General features: G+C 47.1%; 1 protein-coding gene across 50 annotated transcripts in view; it reads right to left on the minus strand.

The window, feature by feature from the left end:
• SORBS1 (sorbin and SH3 domain containing 1) overlaps positions 1–18,191 on the minus strand; it is a 231,573-nt gene that overhangs the window by 35,493 nt on the left and 177,889 nt on the right. For 19 of the 50 annotated variants that reach the window (XM_043597077.1, XM_043597066.1, XM_043597055.1 and 16 more), the window contains 3 exons: positions 12,671–12,720; positions 3,411–3,583; positions 637–722 (listed from right to left, as the gene is read on the minus strand). In XM_043597077.1, the coding sequence (XP_043453012.1) occupies positions 637–722; positions 3,411–3,583; positions 12,671–12,720 (309 nt within the window). Of the gene's footprint in view, positions 1–636; positions 723–1,391; positions 2,868–3,410; positions 3,584–12,670; positions 12,721–16,617; positions 16,720–17,300; positions 17,367–18,191 lie in introns of all 50 variants that reach the window. The other 31 variants (XM_043597030.1, XM_043597041.1, XM_043597036.1 and 28 more) reach the window with 5 other exon arrangements.

Below are 18,191 nucleotides of genomic sequence, written 5' to 3' on the forward strand. Positions count from 1 at the left end.
GAACTACCTCTTCTGAAATCCTTTCCCTGCCTTGTCAGTCATTCCACTGCAGTACAGACATTTCAGCAGCTGCGAGAAGATGTGTGCATCCTGAATTTCTTGGGGGGGGGGGATTCCCAACATTTACTAGGGTATCTCTCCTCCTCCTGAGTTAAAGGCAACTTCGTCAAATTGTTTTATAAAATGTATCATGGTGGTTATTATTTCTGTTTCCTCTTTCTCCTGCTGCACCCTTCCCAGTATGAGTTGTGCTTTGTGCCAAAGAGGGGTGGGCAGTATGGGAAAACACGTGGGTGGGTTTCCCTAGAGAATACCGAAGTGGGTATGGGGAGGGGATGAGAGGAGTGGACCCCAGATCCCCTCATGCAGTGGTAGGCAGCCTCTTTCTGAACCTCTCCTGCAGGGGCGCTAGTGAGACTTGGCATTTCGAACCTAGTGCCTGTGGCGAAATAAGTCCTACTTTTTGGAGAAGCGGAACAATTGAGCTTAGGTCACATAAACATCCATTTGTTAAAATGCCAATTTTTGCTTCCCACTGCTAGGTCAGGTCACCTCTGTGACAGATGACTAGAATGTTTGCTTCCTTCCTATTTTTTATCTGCATAAGAGCTAAGAGATTTTAGAGATGGCATTTACCTCTTTATCATCATGGCGCCTTCGAATAAATTCTTCCGTGGATTCCAAATAATCAGCAGGTATAAAATGTCTTGGTGATTCTGAATCTTCAAAACAACAAAGTAGAATTAAAACAGGCAAAGATTTAGTGGGAAACCAGACTGGGATAAGATTTTACCTTTCATCCGTTATAAATACCAAGTTTTTACAATCATGGATTATTGAGCAATAATCAAATTCTGAAGGACAAGAAAAACCAAATTCCTTCCCCCTCAGCCCCACTTTTTGGATTTCCTTGTAAACTAGCTCAATACAAAGAAAACGAATCAGAAGGCAAAAAGTGAGCAGAGAGAGGACCTTCTTTGAAAAGTGTCCCTACTAAGAGGCGTGCAGGACCTTACAGGGACACACCATACACTCACACACACACAGGGCCACTGAGAGAGGCTGCCTCTCAAAAAACCGCAGGGGGACTGAGGATTGGTGTGAACTGCAAGGGGTTCAAGAGCTCACATGGACGAATTTCTCAGATGAGCTAAACGGCCAATTTTTCTTTCGAAACAGAGTTTGGTGGTTAGTCTAAATGACATGGGGGGGGGGGGCTTTGTTTTTAAAGAAGTGCAGCCACTACGAGCCATGATTAATTGCCAAGCAAAACAAACAGAAAACAAAGGACAGACCAGAAAATGAGCACCAAGGGCACACGGGAGGAGGGGACAAAGCAAGCAAAGTGGAGAGACGGGTGAGGGGAGACTGGGCAAATACACAAAGGCCACCTCCAAGGGATGTTCCCAGTTCACTTTGTGGGTTGTTGTTCCTGTCCAGGCCGTGGTCTGAGGACGGCATGGAGTTGCCATTATTAAAGGCCCTCAGGCAGTCCTCTGGGACCACAGGTCTTCCCTGAGGGGGCTCCAAGATCCGGCTCAGCCTCGCCATGGTGTGTCGGGAAGACAGGCGTTTGGGAACCGAGGGCTTCCCCCTAGAGGGGGTCTCGTCCTGATGGGGCTGGCTGGGGAAGTCTGGCTTCTGGCCTGCCAGAGGGGCTGAGAAGTCACCAGAGGGAGGCTGCCTGGGGTGGTACTGGAGGGGCTTTTTCAACCGGAAAGGGAGGGGGCTCATTAGGTAGATGTTCCTGAGGAGTGTGCTCCTGTCCCCTCTGAGATCTGGGCGCCAGTCAGGCTGCCTGGAGGTCTGCTGCTGCTCGTGCTTCCGGATGGTGGTGAAGCGGGTATACGAGGCCGGGCAGGTGCCCTTGCACTTGGTGAGGCGGTGCTTGGGGAAGTCTCCGTGGACACTGCCGCTGCTGCCCTCTCGGCTGTCGCTGGAGACGTTTGAACAGTGGTCGAGCTCGTCAGAGCAGGCAGAGAGGGGCTCAGAAGGCACGAGGCCCCTGAAGCCCAAGGTGGGCTCGGCCATACTGCCACACGTCGGGGAGGCGTAGAGCCCCCCGGGGTTCATCCCGTCCATCTCCCTGGGACGGAGCTTGGTTGACTCCAGGAGGGACTCAGCCGAGCGGGCCGAGATCAGGCCCCTCCGGGACAGTACAGGCGTGGGGGACTTGCTCAGCCTCCCGGACAGGTCCAGGGACGGCATGGACCGGGACCGCTGGATCAGCTGCTCAAAAGCTGTGATGCGGGAGGAGACGGTGTGCTTGGGGATGTGCTCTGAGCCCTCCTGGCTGGGGCCCAGCTCACCCCTGGCCAATGTCAGGCTGCTCCTTTCAAAGTGGGAGGCAAGATCTCGCACGCTCGAGGAGGAGATGGAACCCAGGAAGAGGCCAGCTCTGTTGATCTGGTGCATGTCCCGATAGAACATAGTGAACTGCAACCCGGCCCTTCTGGAGAGAGGGCAGGACCTCCTGGCGCTGGTGCCACACTCCTGCAGGCTCACGGTGCTGCTCGACTTGCTGTCCCAGTCCCGCCGGGAGCGCGTGAGCAGGTTCTCGATGCTCCCGCCCACTCGGAGGGGGAGACCTCTTTTGGAATCATTCAAAGACAGTGAAACACAAAGGTTCTCACAGCTCTGAGCCTTTTCTGCTGGCAGTAAGACGCTCTTCTGTTCCTGCAAAAGAGCGCTGGGAGCAGAGAGCCTGGGTTTGAATTTAGAGGGAAGGATTTCCGAAATGCAGGCTTTCGCAGCGGACAGGGGTTTCTTGTGCTTACACAAGGGGCCTAACGCATTGCTAGTGCTAACCGTTCGGCTAGGAACTGAAGATGAAGAAATCATGTGAGCATTCCCACCTTTACGATCCACTGGAAAGCATGCAGAATAAAATAAACAGACCCATTAGGTTAAAGCTGAAAGCCGCTTAAAAAAAAAAAAAAGAGGTCACATGCTCATTTGTCATAAGGGTTTTGTGTTTTTTTTTTTTTTTTTTTTTTTTTTTTTTTTTAGTTTCCAGTCGATGTCCGGAAGCAAAATAATCTGTGCTGCAAAGCAGGTGCAAAGATGCAACGGAAAACGGCCACCCTGCTGGAGTTATGGGAGCTAAGGCTCAGCTCCGTTCTCAGAAAAGGGAATCAGAACAAGAGAGAGAGAGAGATGCTTTAGGGAGAGCAAGGTTGGGGTTCAAAGGAAGGGAAACCACTAATACCAGAAAGAAAAATGGCCGGTGAGAAACTAGGGGAGGGGACTAAGAGGCCTCCAAGGCCTGGAAATGGACCTGCGCAGGCAAAGGATATCCTCGTAGCTGGAAGTCACCCACTGCCGACATCCTGATAACGGGCGTGGATGGGTGACAGACACCCAGATAACCGTGCGGATGAGCCAGAGCCCTGCAGGCTTCCCCCAGTTACCTTTAGTGGAGGCCGAGCTGGAGGGTCGCTTGAGCCCACTCAGACCCTGGAGAGGGATGTCTCCACCTTCCAGGACGCTTTTATAGATCTGCCTCTCATTCTCCAAACTAGCAAGATCCCCGGGAGCCCCATCGGATTCCCTCTTCACTGCATGGAAGTTGGAAGAATATATACTAAAGACAGTGGAATTTTAAGAGAGAGAAAAAAAAGAATGGAAGTTAGAATTTTTAACATTTTTCTAAAAAGCACATTACCACCTGAGGGCAAGAATCACACTTCTTGGCATCCTGATCAAACACTGTCCTTTCTAAAGGGCAGTCTTACTTAGAGCTCTTCAGACAACACAGCCCAATGGTGCCCCTGAATGCTCAGGAATCGTGCTGGAACAGCAAAATGCTCTAACTGAAATGATGGCATTTGGGGGCATCCCAGGAGCTCATTGGGTTGCGTGGCTGACTTAGGCTCGGGTCATGATCTCGCAGTTTGTGAGTTTGAGCCCCTTGTTGGTCTCTGTGCTGGCAGCTCAGAGGCTGGAACCTGCTTCAGATTCTGTGTCTCCCTCTCTCTCTCCGCCCCTTCCCCATTCAAGTTCTCTGTCCTCTGTCTCTCAAAAATAAATACGTGTTAAAAAACAAAGGAAAAGGAAAGAAAAGAAATGACGGCATCTGTGCTTTAAAAGAGTAACTCTGAGAAACTCTGGGGAGGGAAGGCTGGGAGAAGGGGGCGGGGAGGGCAGGGTGGGTGCTGGGGGACAAGATGGCACAGCTGAAGACATGAGCGGAGCCTCCTCTGACATGTTGCCAGCCAAAGTTGGTGACTTCAAGTTCACCACTTGGATTATTTCTCTGGGTTATTCTTCACAAGCACTTTGGCTGATGGAGCACTGAAGTCAACAATTATCCTGGGTCTCCAGGAAAACTGGTCACCAAAGGGGAACCTGGGATTCTATATGCCATTACTATCCCAGCCACATTTTGCACCAGCTTCTTTCAAAATTTGTAGTCAGAACCTTTTGAAATATAATAGGAGTATAAACTCTTGCTCATTTGCATCTTCTGTTTATTTTTATCTTGTTGAAATTCTAGGTATTTTTGCAAGTTACCACAAATCCTTTTAGGAATGAGGTGGGGTACAGAAAAAATTAAGAGCACTTGCTCACTGAGCCCTTCCCTTCCCCTAATCCTTGTTTTCTACGCCCTCACCCACTGACACACGGAGACACACATATACACTCACTCAGATAGTGAATGACCCCCTTCCCACAAAGTACTCAGGCTTCTGCTAGGCTGCTTTTTAGTCCTACTGAATTCAGTTTACTAGTATCCGTATGGATTTTTTAGCTCTGAAGATGGAATTGCTTGTCCCAATATTTTATGATGAATATTATCAAGTGTATAGAAAAATGTAAGGAATTATATAGTGAACCCTCGTATCTTCTGGACCCCCAGATTCTACACAGAACACTGGACTGCATTTGCTTATCACATACCTATCCATCTCTTTCCCTCTACCCATCCATCGATGATGGGATTATTCTTACATACGACACAGCCTCTGGGTCCCCGTGGTCACAGATAATGACAACGATGACTCTACACAACGTGGTGAGAGTTGTGTATGGGGGAGGCTTGACGGTCATTCTCTCTTTAATCCTCACAAACAATCCAACTTTTCCCATTTTTGGATGGGGAAAGGAGGCACTGAGAGATCAGCACTTGTCCAAGCAGCCACCGTCCGTGCAATGGCAGCGCTGGAACTTGAGCCTTGTTGTTGGGCACCACATGGCACCCTCAACTGTACTGTTATATGTAACATTTCCCTACAACCGAGGAGGCAGTGCCTTCCAAGAGCCCAGGCTTGCACAGCACAGGAGTCCTGAGGATGCTTGAGCTCCGTGTCACTGTCAAGTGTCACCTGCCATGAATGTACCCCCGGGACAAGTGGCCCTGGAGCCCAGGAGTCAGAAATGGAAAAGAGGTGGAGACTCTGGTAGAATAGGCCATGTCTGCACCTCAGGGTACATAAGTTCCGCTGAGCAATCCCATTGCTTCTAGCACTGGTGACATCCCTCATGGTAGCCACCGCTTCCTAGCTCCTTACCATGTGCCCACCACTGGCTTCCAGAGCTTTCCATGCTCTATTTCAGGAGACTGCCCAGGGGAGTCAGGATTCTCCGAGGTCCTTCTCCTCACTCTCTCTGGCCCCATATCAGGGGATCAAATGCTTTTCCCCTTTTCTCAGCCAAGACAGGAGAACATTACTGAACACTTAAGGGGAAAGAAAATCAACTCTCAAAACTGAGAACTTAAAAGCGTGAGAGTGAACCGGGTCTACAGAGCAGCCTCCAGGGTGTGTCTCCAAGAGAAGAAACCTCTGGAAGGGGCACGATACAACAAATCTCTTTCTCCCAGGCTGTGCCCTTACTGGCAGGGGGCCCGCGAGCGGGTCCATGAATACACTCAATAAATATTTGTTGAATGAGTACGAGGTCAAATTCTCTGATGGTAAAATTGGTACACGTGATCTGATTAAGGATTTGCTTCGATTTATGCAATCATGCTTTTAGAAATTCTTTCACAAGTATAAGAATCTCATCACATCTACTTAGGCTCCTGGCTCCTGACATCAGGGACCATGGAGTCATCAGAATGGTGGCAACAGTAAGACTGCAGGGACTTGGCACGGCCCAGGCCTAGGCTGGCTGTCCTTACCGGCACCCTGGTCCCCGATTGGAGGTGCCCACTCCCACCCCCGGAGACAGAGGCATGGCTCTGCCAGGCTCAGAGGCCTGGGGACAAGGGCTGCCACACACACAGCTTCTGGCTCTCCTGTTTCTACCCGCAGGGGTACTCAACAGTGTCCCAACCCTCCTCCCCACCCTCTGATTGACACGGCGTCAACTCCAGTTAGAGGGCAGGACGACCCATAAAGGTGACTTACCAGCTGGTGGCACTATGTGCTACTTTAAATAAATGCAAGCTCATCTAAGTTACAGGCTTTAATTAATTAGCTAATTAATTAATTAATTACTTGAGAGAGGGTACAAGCGAGCAAGGGGCAGAGAGATGGGGGGAGAAAGACAGACAAGCGGGGCTCACCTGAACTGGGGTTTGAGCTCACCTGATGCAGGGCTCCAGCTCACCAGATACGAGACTCGAGCTCACAAACAGTGAGATCGTGACCTGAGCCAAAGTCAAATGCTTAACAACTGGGCCACCCAGGAGCCCCAAACTACTGGCTTTAACTTTGAATTTCATAATTAAACATAAATCTGCCCCTTAAACATAAATCTCAATTTCCCTTTTAGAGCCTCCCCTCTTTTTGGTTGCAGTTTCTGACTTTTCCTTCAGCTGTGGTGACGGGACAGTCTCTTAAGCCCTGCTGGCCTTGGTTTGGGGTTCACAGACCTCCCTCAGCACTGGGGAGGGACTGAAGGAGGTTTCTACCCTGCTGTCCTCTGAAGTGCCTCAGCCTCGCTCAGAATTTCCAACACGGTCTTCTCCAGGTCTGCCCAGCTTCATCTGGTCATCACTCTGCCATGACTTCATACCTCTCAGCCTCACTACTTGTCAGAAATCCCCTCCTGCCTGCAGCCACTCTACTTTCTGGCTTCATTCCATCCATTATCACCATTTTGTCCTGCTTCCCCACCAGAATGACAAACCAGCAACTCAGGAAACCTCTCAGAATGGATTTGCTATAGCTAATTGTTTTCTTTCTGATACCAAAGCCAACATGCTTTTTCCAGATGTGTAAAATTTCCCAACTGGGGTCTCCTATAAGTTCTGGAACAATGCTTTAAAATGTAAGCTGTCCATCAGATCTCCTAATTATTGGAAAGACAGACATCATTTGTCCCATTGCACCAAAGGGAAACTGAGGGCCAGAGTGGTGAAGGCAATTGTTGAGGGTCACAGAGTTGTTGGGTCTTTACTGCGTTCAAAGAGATCAGAGAGGATGAGAAAAGCCCGAACTGATGAGAAAGGCCCAATCAGCATTGGCAGCTACCGACCACATAACAAAACAAGCCAAGTTCAGCACTGGAGCTCAGCTCTCAGCAGCTTGGGCTGAGCCAGTTTTCAGTTCAAAGAGAGCAGCAGGCCAGGAGGAGACAGGCCAGACAATTCGCCCTCTGGCTAAGATGCAAAGGGGGCTGAGTTTCAAGGGGATTCAACGAAAACACTCGCTGGAAGAATAAAGTGAGAGAATGGAGTAATCCTCTTAGGGCCAACAACTTGCAACTGTATGACCAGGTGGGCTCTGGGGGACCCCAGCCTGACTCCAGTAGGCAATGTGCGGCAGCTAAGGCTAACCTGCTGGGAAGCAAGCTGTTTCTCAAGTTCTTTCACCTGTAAAACTGTTAAGTATGGTAAGACTGTCCAAGAAATACACCGTCAAACCTGTTACCATATAGACCTTTCTTCTGAGCTCCAGACACATACATTGAACTGCCTTCTGGAGAGTTCCACCTGGGTGTTCCTCAGGCATCTTAACCCCTACATGCTCCAAACCAAGCCCGGCTTTGTTCTTCTGTCTCTTATCGCCCAAGTCAAAAAGCCCAGGGAATCAACCCCTTTCTCCCTCTCCTTGCTCCCCAAATCTAACAAGTTACCAAGTCCTGCTTCCTCCCTGTCCTACACAGCTCACTTCAGTCCCTTCCCTTGACCTCCCTGGCCACCGCCTCACCACCACCACTTCTGCCTCTTCCGCCCTGACCCCCTCCAGTCATCTCTGCAGATCACTGTCAATGATATTTCTAGAAAAGCTCTCGGTAGTTCATTCCACTGCTCATTTTATACACTCAAGTATTTCTTGAGCATCTATTAAGTGTGAATCACTCTTCCAGGTGGAGCTTCAACAGGGAACAAAACAGGCGACAAATTCCAGCCTCATGGAATTCACTGTTCAGAACCATTTGTTGTTTTTAGCAAGAAAAAAAAAAAGCAACTTTTTAACTGTGGCTTTGGAGGAGGAAGTCTAGAAAATCTTTAGCCTTTGTACTGCATGAAAAAAATTACCTTTTATATTTACAGTATGTGGTTGTTACTCTTTCTGGGTCCCAGCACTGCGTTTACCACACCAGATTCTAATTGTGATTTACCAGCCTGTGTCCCCATCACACTCTGAGCCCCTTGAGGGCAGGCAGTTCATCTTACTAATCTTTGCATGCCCAGTGCCTAGCACTGCTTTTCAATAAATACCAGTGGAGTAAATGATTCTATAAAATTAAATGCTTACATGCAGATTTCTGAAACATTTTCAAGGCCCAGGAGAGTTTCATATAGTTCTTCAGGTGAAAATTTGTGTTTTGATCTTAGGTTAAAAGAAAGTGTTTTCTGAGGAAAAAGCAGCATGCTCTTGAGTGCCACTTGCTGGCCAAATAGAGAAAGCCTCTTTAGTTAAGCAAAAAATGAATTAGTGCTAAAGAATTAGTGCTAATCCATGTCAACGATGAGGGGCGCCTGGGTGGCTCAGTCAGTTGAGCATCCAACTTTGGCTCAGGTCATGATCTCACAGTTTGTGGGTTCAAGCCCTGTATCAAGCTCTGTGCTGTCAGTTCAGAGCCCGCAGCCTGCTTGTGATTCTGTGTCTCTCTCTGCCCCTCCCCGCTCGTGCGCGCACCCCACTTGTGTGCGCATGTGAGCGCTCTCTCTCTCTCTCTCAAGTAAAAAGAGAAATGACAATGATGAAAATCATCAGATCTTAAGTCAGGGCTGACTTAAGATCTGATAACTCTAGGGAAATAAAATACAAAATTGGACATTGTGATTGCAAGCATAAAAAATATATTTTTGGGGGTGCCTGGGTGGCTCAGTTGGTTTAGGCATCTGACTTCGTCTCGGGTCATGATCTCATGGTTCATGGGTTCGAGCCCCATGTTGGCCTCTATGCTGACAGCTCAGAGCCTGGAGCCTGCTTCAGATTCTGTGTCTCCCTCTCTCTCTGCCCCTCCCCACCCTCAAAAATAAAATAAAACAAACAAATATATATATATTTTTTGAAAGTAAGGACTGGTAGTTATACTGGGATATTGGGGCTATGGGTGAATTTCTTCCTGTCTGTATGCACATTCTTTTAACACTGTGATATGTAGTCATGTTAATTAATAGAATTCTAAACTGTCCAAGATATGATAAGAACGTAGATTTAAAACAACATCATCACTTCTCTAGTGACTCATTCTATCTATCTATCAATCTAGAATTTTTTTTTTTAATCCCAATGTTTTTGAACCTGGGCTGTCCTGTGACTCCTCCTTCAGTCTTTGGGGTTAAGTCAAGTCTTGCCAATGTTTCTTTCAACACGTCCTTCCCAACTATCCAGTCAGAGGGGCCAGATTCAGTCTGCAACAGTTGCTGGCCTCAGTGCTGAGCAAGTTGGATGCTAGTTAATAAAGACTCCCAGGCACATTCATTGATTCAGCAAACATTTGCTGTGCACTTCCCTGAGTGTCAGGCAGTGTGCTGAGGCTGGCTCCCCACCAATTCCAAATACAGAAAAACCTTACTCATTTGAAACCAACTGGAAGGAAACCTAGCCTGACTTATTGAAAAATCCCCAACTGGTAGGATAGCAGGAAGATAAAACTCACGTATTCCTGCCAAGTAGTTCATGAGAGCCAGACTATGGCTGAAACAGAGGTCTTTGGAGACCTATCTCAGTGACATAAATAAGAGTGCTTGATAAATGAACACAGCAAATATCTTTAGGTACACAAACACTCAGAACGTCTGAAAGCGATGTGCTCTTTTAAGCAGTTGCGTTAGCCCTCTTCAATCCTGCTAACACAGTATTACAAATAGTTGCCTACATTGTTTTTTTAATCCCTCAGAACCAGTCAATTGTAGCTTGCTTTCTGTGAATTTACTGCCCAGTTCTGAGTCAGTACGGTGCAGATGAGAGTTTACGGCCAACATCATCCACTCTCCTAGAACTTCATTATTCCTCTTCTGGCTATAGCTCGGCCAGGTACCAGCTGTGGAACTGTGGGCATCACATGGCCTTATGTGCTTGTTTCCTCGCCTATAAAATGGGCATCAAAAATAACACTTGACCCTGAAATGGTGAAAGGACTAAGTGAGGGAATGTACATAAGATGTTAACCATACAGCCTGGCTCATAGTACATGTTCAATTAAGTCACTAAAATTATTTCATTCCAGACCTGTGCTCCTAACTTTGACAGCCTGTGGGCACTGCTTTTTCTTCTGAAAACTTTTACTTACGATTTATTTTATTAAGTTATTATATTGATTGATTGTACCCTGGGGGCCCAAACCTGAATACTTTTAATCCTTTAACCTCCTTCATTCATTTGCCACTTTGCCTTTTCAGCTACCAACATCCTTCTGGGTATGTGTTTTGCCCACAAACTACTAAGGGACTGTATCTTATGCTCTTATTTTAACACTAAACATTGTGCGTTAGATCCAGTAAGAATTCACCCATTAACTAAGGCACATTGACAATTTATTCACCCGGCCACCAGAAGCAGCCTCTTCTGTGCCGTGCACTCTGGGGAGATGGGGAAAGGAAAGGAGGTTTGGGGGGGGAGTCCAGGCAGAAGGGTTAACACTGGGCAATCCTGAAAACAGTAGGGGCAGGGAGAGATCTGGAGCAATCAGCCCAGCAATCACTGGGCTGTGTCAAGACTGTCAAGGGGACAAATAGGTGGCCCCAGGGACCAAGGAGAGTTTGCAGGGAGCTGTGGCCTCGAAGACGCCCTTTACCTGCAGGTAGCCTAAGGTCATCTGGTGGATGTCACCTCTGAAAGAACATCTCTGGGGACCTAGACAGCCTGGGACTTGTCATCCTTACAGCCGAAGGCACAGCCCAACTAGCTCCTTAATGATAGTGAGCCTCAGAGCCCCGAGTGGAGGGAGCTCAGGAAGGGGGTCCCGACACCATATCTGAGCTCTGAGGTCTATCGCACTGCTGGTCTGATGACCAAACCCACATTAGGTGTGACAGACTTTATGCCTGGACTTTTCCAAGAAAGCAGGTAACTTCCCTTCTAGCTGCTGTCCTAATGTAGCTTCTCAATTTCTTACGCTCTGGGGTAAATTTAATCATAATCATTAACCCGTATTTATAGGGAAAAAATGAACAGAATGGATCTAGCCAGAGATTTGGTGACTATACTAAAAGAATTAAGATTTTTTCCCAATTTTCCACTGAAATACCCTAAGCCCAGCTGATTGATTTTCAAATGAAACTACTCTTGTAGCATGCCTTCTTTGGCAAGGGAGGTAGGACATTCATTCCCAAGTGACCACAACATATGCCAGAAATTCCATGGACTCAGCTTTCAGATTAAGCCAGGCTTCTATTTGAAGAGGTGAACTTTGCTCACTGTGGGGTTTACCTGATGCCAATGGAACAGGTACCAGTTGTGCCTTTTCTCATCATATTTCAAAGAATGAGATGTGGATACGATGGCGACGAGAAGCAGCTCCCACCACAAGCTCCCAAATGCACTGGGTGCATCAGGTACTACGGAGATGCGGTCCTTGCCCTCAGGGAGCTGATAATTTATCAACAGATAAATTATCTTGTGTTCTTAACACAAGAGCATGATTCAGGTATTCAGCAACAGAACAAGGGCCCTAAGAGGTGTCAACATTGGGGACAGGGAGGCTCCGGGCCGATTTGTACCAGCTCAGTGCTTGCCATGTGCCGTGTAGGTGAGGGGTAGGGGATGGCACTGGAACATGTCAGCCGTGTGGCAAGTAATCTGGCACAGGGTTCAGGATGGTCTAGGGAGGCGGAAAGGAGACTGGCGGTTACTCCGTGGAGTGGGGTGTGCACGCATCACCCAGGCAGAATCTGGACTGGTATGAGGAAATAAATCCACATCTCGCAAGTTAGCCCCCTCTTGGCTCTACCTTTCCCCGTGAGAGATGCTGCCCGAGGACCCAACTCCCCGCCCCTTCCCCTTTATATCCAGTGTGGACCGTCTCAGTCACACACCCCAACCAACAACCAGCAAATGAGTGAACTTTGATTCCAAACTCAGACAGACTCACACCCTAAAGGCAAAGATGCCCATATAGGAAAAAGCTTACAAAAATATTACAAGTCATCACAAAATTAATTTAGAAGAGGAAGAGAAAACAGAAAAATAATTTGAAGAACATTATCAAATTGCTGCTTATCACCAAAGCCACTACACTGATGCCAACAAAACACCTGGGTCCAAAACATAGCCTCTTCCCATTTCTGACATTAATACAGTAAGCCATGTAAATGGTGGCCACTTACTATCCAGGAAGCTCTGAAGAAATTTCTGGAGTGGGGCTGACCGTCGAGCTCTGTAAAGGTCAAAAAAAAAAAAAAAGAAAGAAAAGAATGTAGATCATTTATTTTACCTCAGATACTCCAAGCCAAGGGGAAAGAGAGCAGCCCCTTTCCTTTCCCAATGTAGCCAACCAAGGACCTTTGGGAGATGGGGAGCTTGGCCAGAAAGGTCTAGGTGCTGGAAGCTTTCTGGGCCAGCGGGCACTCTCGCTCTCTGTGTGCGCTGGAAGATGGCCCCCTGGCTTATGCTTAAATACAGATCCGCAGAGCAGATAGCCCACCGTTTGGCCAACATGCAGTAGTGACGAGGACAACACAGCCTTCACCGGCTTATCCCCAGCCCTCAGAGCCCCTGGCCAAGCCCACCTGAGAGAGACTCCTTCATGCACCCAATGCCACATCCAGAGAGAGGATCACCTGACATCTTAGGTACAGAAAGTACAAAAATGCATTTGAAAAGACCACACTGTATTTAGATCATTTGTTCACCACTGCAGGTTTAGAATGTGGAAATGGGGGAGAAATGCAGTTTCACAAAACCCATGAATGACCACTTCAGTCTGAGTGGGGGAGCATTTTATAAAATTACAGGCCACTACCCAATAGAAAGAAAACAACCAAGAGCTACATGCAGAGAAAAGGCAACATAATTACATAGTTGAGGGTTTCTGTTGTCTTGGAGGAAAAAAGGCAAAGGGCTCAATTTATTTTTTAAAAATAATGTGATAGTTGAATAAATTGATGAAAAAGTTAACTTTTAAAGATACTCCTAACCCCAATGGTGATTATTTCAAGGGAAATACCCTATCTGGAGGGAAGGAGAGAAACACCAGGATAAAGAAAGGGAAGAGTGACCAAGAGGGAGAAGACTGGACAGGAAGCAACCTCCATCAGGGCTCACCTGCCTGGTCCTCTGCCTGCCGAACACCCACCCTCACCTGCTGGGTCCTTTCACTTGGGAGGACACCTCTGCCCCAGGATGAGAACACTGCCCTCCCCCACCCCAGCTGCCTGTCCTTACTCCTCAGAGAAGGTGCGGCTCTTACCTCCACGTTCATCCTTCCAGCCCTCCTGCCCATCTCCCACCTTGGCACCTGTCCCATTCTGGGTGTTCATCCACTTTGAGGATGATGCCCTGGTCTCCATCTTGGAAAAACTTTTGCGTGACTTTGTGGAGCCCTCTGGGAACATCTTCCTTCCTTCCTTCCACAATCGCATATTTTCAATCAGTGCTGTACCCCTGGGGGACCCCCAGATTCTTCTCTACTCTGGCTCCCAGCAACTACTCACCCAGCAACCTCCCAAGATTTTTTTAGAAACCTCCAGTTTATCAAGTCCATTGACTTTTCCTCAGTCTTCTTTTGCTGACCTCTCTGGAGCACTGGGTAGTTGTACTTTCTTCAACTTTTCTGAACTGTTCACCCTCTGACTCTCCCCTTCTTCTCCTGTTCCATGTCATCCAACATCCCAGGGGGTAGCTGTTGTTCTCTCATCCTTTCCATTCACATGAGTCTCCTTCCATCTTTCATCTGCTCCCAGAGCTTCGCCCATCACTCTCTTCAGGTGTCTCCAATTGACTTTATAAGCCCCTGCCTCTTTTAGGACACCTCGTCTTAGATTTCCAGCTGCCTACTGGATATTCCCTACATGATACCCAACCAATGCTTCAAAAATAAATCACGTAAAACTAACTCCATCTTACCACTGTGCTGATTTTCTCCCCATCAATCTTATGTGATGTATGAAGGTCCTCACCCCTCTGGCTTCCTAGCCAAAACCCTAGAGTTGCCTCTGTCCCCATCCATCCCCCAATTCTTTGTTCTACACACCAGTTAAAATGTCCTGTTGCAACTTCCTCTGTGAGTGCTGTCACATCCACCCCTCGCCTCCCTTCATGCTGGTGCCGGAGTGGGGGCCCTCACCCTTCCATGCTGGGACCCCTGCAGTAGCCTCCATGCCTTCTGCACCTCCAACTGGGGGTTCTCCCTTCAACTTCACCTCTCTAGAGTGAGGACACAGACTTTCCAAAAACAATTCCAGAATCACAACATTGGTCCGTAGACAAAATCATCCCCCCTTAGCCATATTTTCTGAGCCTCTGTAATCCAGGGTCAACCCTTTTTCCCATACCTACCTTCCACTACTACTGAGTTTTCCATTACAGCTGAATTTTCTACTTTATTCCCTGCATACATGCTAAATGTGTTCACTTTTGTGCTCTTGACCATGCCTCACATGGATGCCCCTTATTTCTACCATGTACCTAGGTTGCACCCATCCTTTAAGATCCCGGCTAACTCCTTGGGGAAGTCTTCCACAAGGTCAGTTTCTCCTGGCACTCAGAGCCCATACCGTTCTTTTAGCTCTTCGCAGGCACTGCTGTGCATTATTCGAGAGCCTTATGCATGAGTGGGACTAAGCTGTCATGTTTCTGAAGGCAAAGTTCACACATCAGACCCTTCTCTGTGCCCACCTTGCCTGGGTAGTGGTCCATGTACTGGAAGCCGTCTAACTTCAGGGAGACCTCAGCGAGTTCAGTAATTCTCCAGCTGCCTTGCCTCCTTGTATGTATAATAGAACCGCTCTTATTAGACTATTTTGAAAAGTGACCCCTGATTTGTTTTAGGACCTGGAATCTTCATGCTCCCATCCCACCCCAGAGCACTCTAGGACTTACCTGAGGTTCTCACTCTCAAACTAGCTCAGACCTTCCATCCCACAGAGGCTACAACCGGTTCCAGTCTCCACCCTGGCTGGAAACCCCCCACCCCCTTCTCCCTGGTCCATGATATATCTGCCTTGATTGTGTGCACTGTGGCTCACCTTTGTGCCTCACCCAAGTTCTGAAGAGGGGCCTGGGTGCACTCACCCTTTTGTGATTCTGGATTCCCGAACCCCAGCTCTCCTGATCTGCTTTCAGTTCTTCAGTTTCTGACCTTATTTCAGCCTGCCTTGGCTGCTGCCATAATCCCGTGGGCTCCCTACTCCTTCCCTGGCTTAGGGTCCGGCACTCACAAGACTTCATAACCCAAGTCTCTCAAGACCCTCCTTGTCTTAGTTCTGCTTAAACAGAACACAACCCACAGCATTTCCCACTTTTCCTGCCATGGTCTGTGGACCTTTCTAGCCTCTCCAGCAGTGACTGCATTCCTTCTTTATTTTCTGTAAAGATACCCTTTCCTTGTAACAGTCTTTGTTATTTTGTCAGGGAGCCCTGGGGGTGGTTGTCCAAATAGTTGGTATGTTTCTTCCCTTGGCAACCCATTTACCTTGGACTCTCTCTCTCTCTCTCTGACATATCCTTTAATAAACCACATTTTGACATAGCCCTTTTTAAAAATATCCATGCAGGTTGAGTTTCAGATGCTTGTTTGTGGCCAGGCTGTCTGGCCTCTGGAGTGCATTTTTTCATGGAGAACTTTCTAACCTTCCAAATGACAAACAGGACCGCTCTGATGGTGCCAGGCACGTAAGAGGCACTCAAATCACTGCCACTGTGTTTTTGAAAATGATCTCTGAGGTTGGCATCTCCCAAGGCTGCAAAAAAACAAGGAAAGCGCTCCCCAAAAATGGCTCCCTGAAAATCTGGAGAAGGTATGTGGAGGCAAGGGAAGGAAAGGGTCACCTTCTGAGAGCACAGAAAGAGAATGATAAGGGGGTGGGGTCATTTAAATCACCAGCCACCCTGTGTATATTTGAAAAGTCTCCTTTAAGGAAGATGCCAAGCTCAAAAGAAATCCAGGCAAAAATTAGGTTGGTGGGAGAGGAAAACAGGAGTCAGAAAGCCATGCAGCTTAAAAAGAAGCAGCATTACCACTCATTGCCTTGCCTGTATCAAAACCAGAGAGCAGAGGAGAAAACAAAACCGAGCTGGAAGAGGAACCGACAGCGTGAGAAAAACTAGGAAATACCTGTGACAAGTTTGCCCCGGGTGCTTTATTAAGCGTCTCCGTGTTTTCTAAATCTGCCTCTAACTCTGCTGGGCAGAGGTTGAGATCTGTTTCTAGATTAGTCTGGTTTGAGAAAGAAAAGATGGGAAAGCATGTTTTAGTTTAGAGGAGAGGCAGAAAGAATGGAAGGTTAAGTTTGAAAAATGAGCTGGTTTAGTGCTATACTTTAATAAGGCAAAGATGGCATGACTGAACACAAGAGCTCACTAGAAATCAGGTGCAGACGTGAAAACAGAATGCAACATTAGGCAGAGAAAATATAAATCCTCAAGTCATCAGAGCTCCAAAAGGCTATTCTACTCGCTAGAGAGAACTACAAATACCACAAAAACCTACCTTTTGCGAAAGACCTATTTTTGCTGTTTTCAGAGTCTAGTGACTGTGACAAGCAGGATATGTCAGGAGACTAAGGCATTGCTTTATAAACCTCTAAACATTAGTAGACGTCTTACAGACTTTGTTAAATAGTTTTATCACCAAGCCAAAAAAACAAAAAAGTTATCAAGTTAAAAAAAAGTGATTTGAGAAAATAATAATAATTAAAACAAAACAAAACAACAACAACCAAAAACCCCACAACACACTCACACTAACCAGGCTAGAGAACACACACACAGCCCACGGAGGAGGCACAGCGGAATTACCTTTCTATCCTCTCTAGGAAGGATAGAGCAGTCTCCAGGAGTATAATCCCATATCTTTTTGGGAGGCTGACGGGAAGCAGAGGAGGAAATGAAGAAATGAGCATAAAGACATAAAGACAAACATGGAGACCAGCTCAAACGAAGAGGGGCACACTAGGAGAACTGTATCAACACAGAGAAGTGAACTCAAAACACAGGGAGCAGGCACTCTGCCTCCTGAGGGGGCCGCCCAGGGAAGGGTTCTGCAGGATTTAGGAGCTGGAAACATTAACTGGGAATTTTTTTCTAGGTCTACATCTCAAGAGTAAATCATTGTTGGATTCTAAACATTGAAAACATAAAAAAAGAAAACAGAAGAAAAAAAAGCATTAACACCAATTTGAACGAAAATCAAAACTCTGAAATTCCTCACCATTTTTTTTCTTTTTTAGTTGAGACGGCTGACATACATCCTCACTATTGTTTTCAAATTAAGATGGACACTGAGATTCTATGTTTTTGAAGCAGTCTTCTCCACGGTAGAATTCATTATACCTTAATAAGTGTCGTGAATTTGGAGATTTGGCCAGGGGAGGGTAAATTGAACCAAATGTGCTTTCTGTGGTTTGTGGCAATGAAATCCATGTACAAAATGGGTGTTCTATAATGCACTGTGTAACTAGATAATTCCAGTGGACAACACTTAAAATCTCCTTTTAAAGCTTAACTAGACTTTGATAACATTGCTGGTAGCACAGCCATGCCTTTCATCAGCCTTACAGAACAGTCCATAACTTGAATTTGAACAGCAGACTATAGGGTTATTTTCATTTTCTCCTTTAACTCTTCAAGTTAGAATTAGAGCTGCATTCCTAAAACAGAACTCTGCCAAGAGAACTGTAAGTTTAATGA

Source organism: Prionailurus bengalensis, chromosome D2 (genome assembly GCF_016509475.1).
Source record: "Prionailurus bengalensis isolate Pbe53 chromosome D2, Fcat_Pben_1.1_paternal_pri, whole genome shotgun sequence".
Lineage (NCBI taxonomy): Eukaryota > Metazoa > Chordata > Mammalia > Carnivora > Felidae > Prionailurus > Prionailurus bengalensis.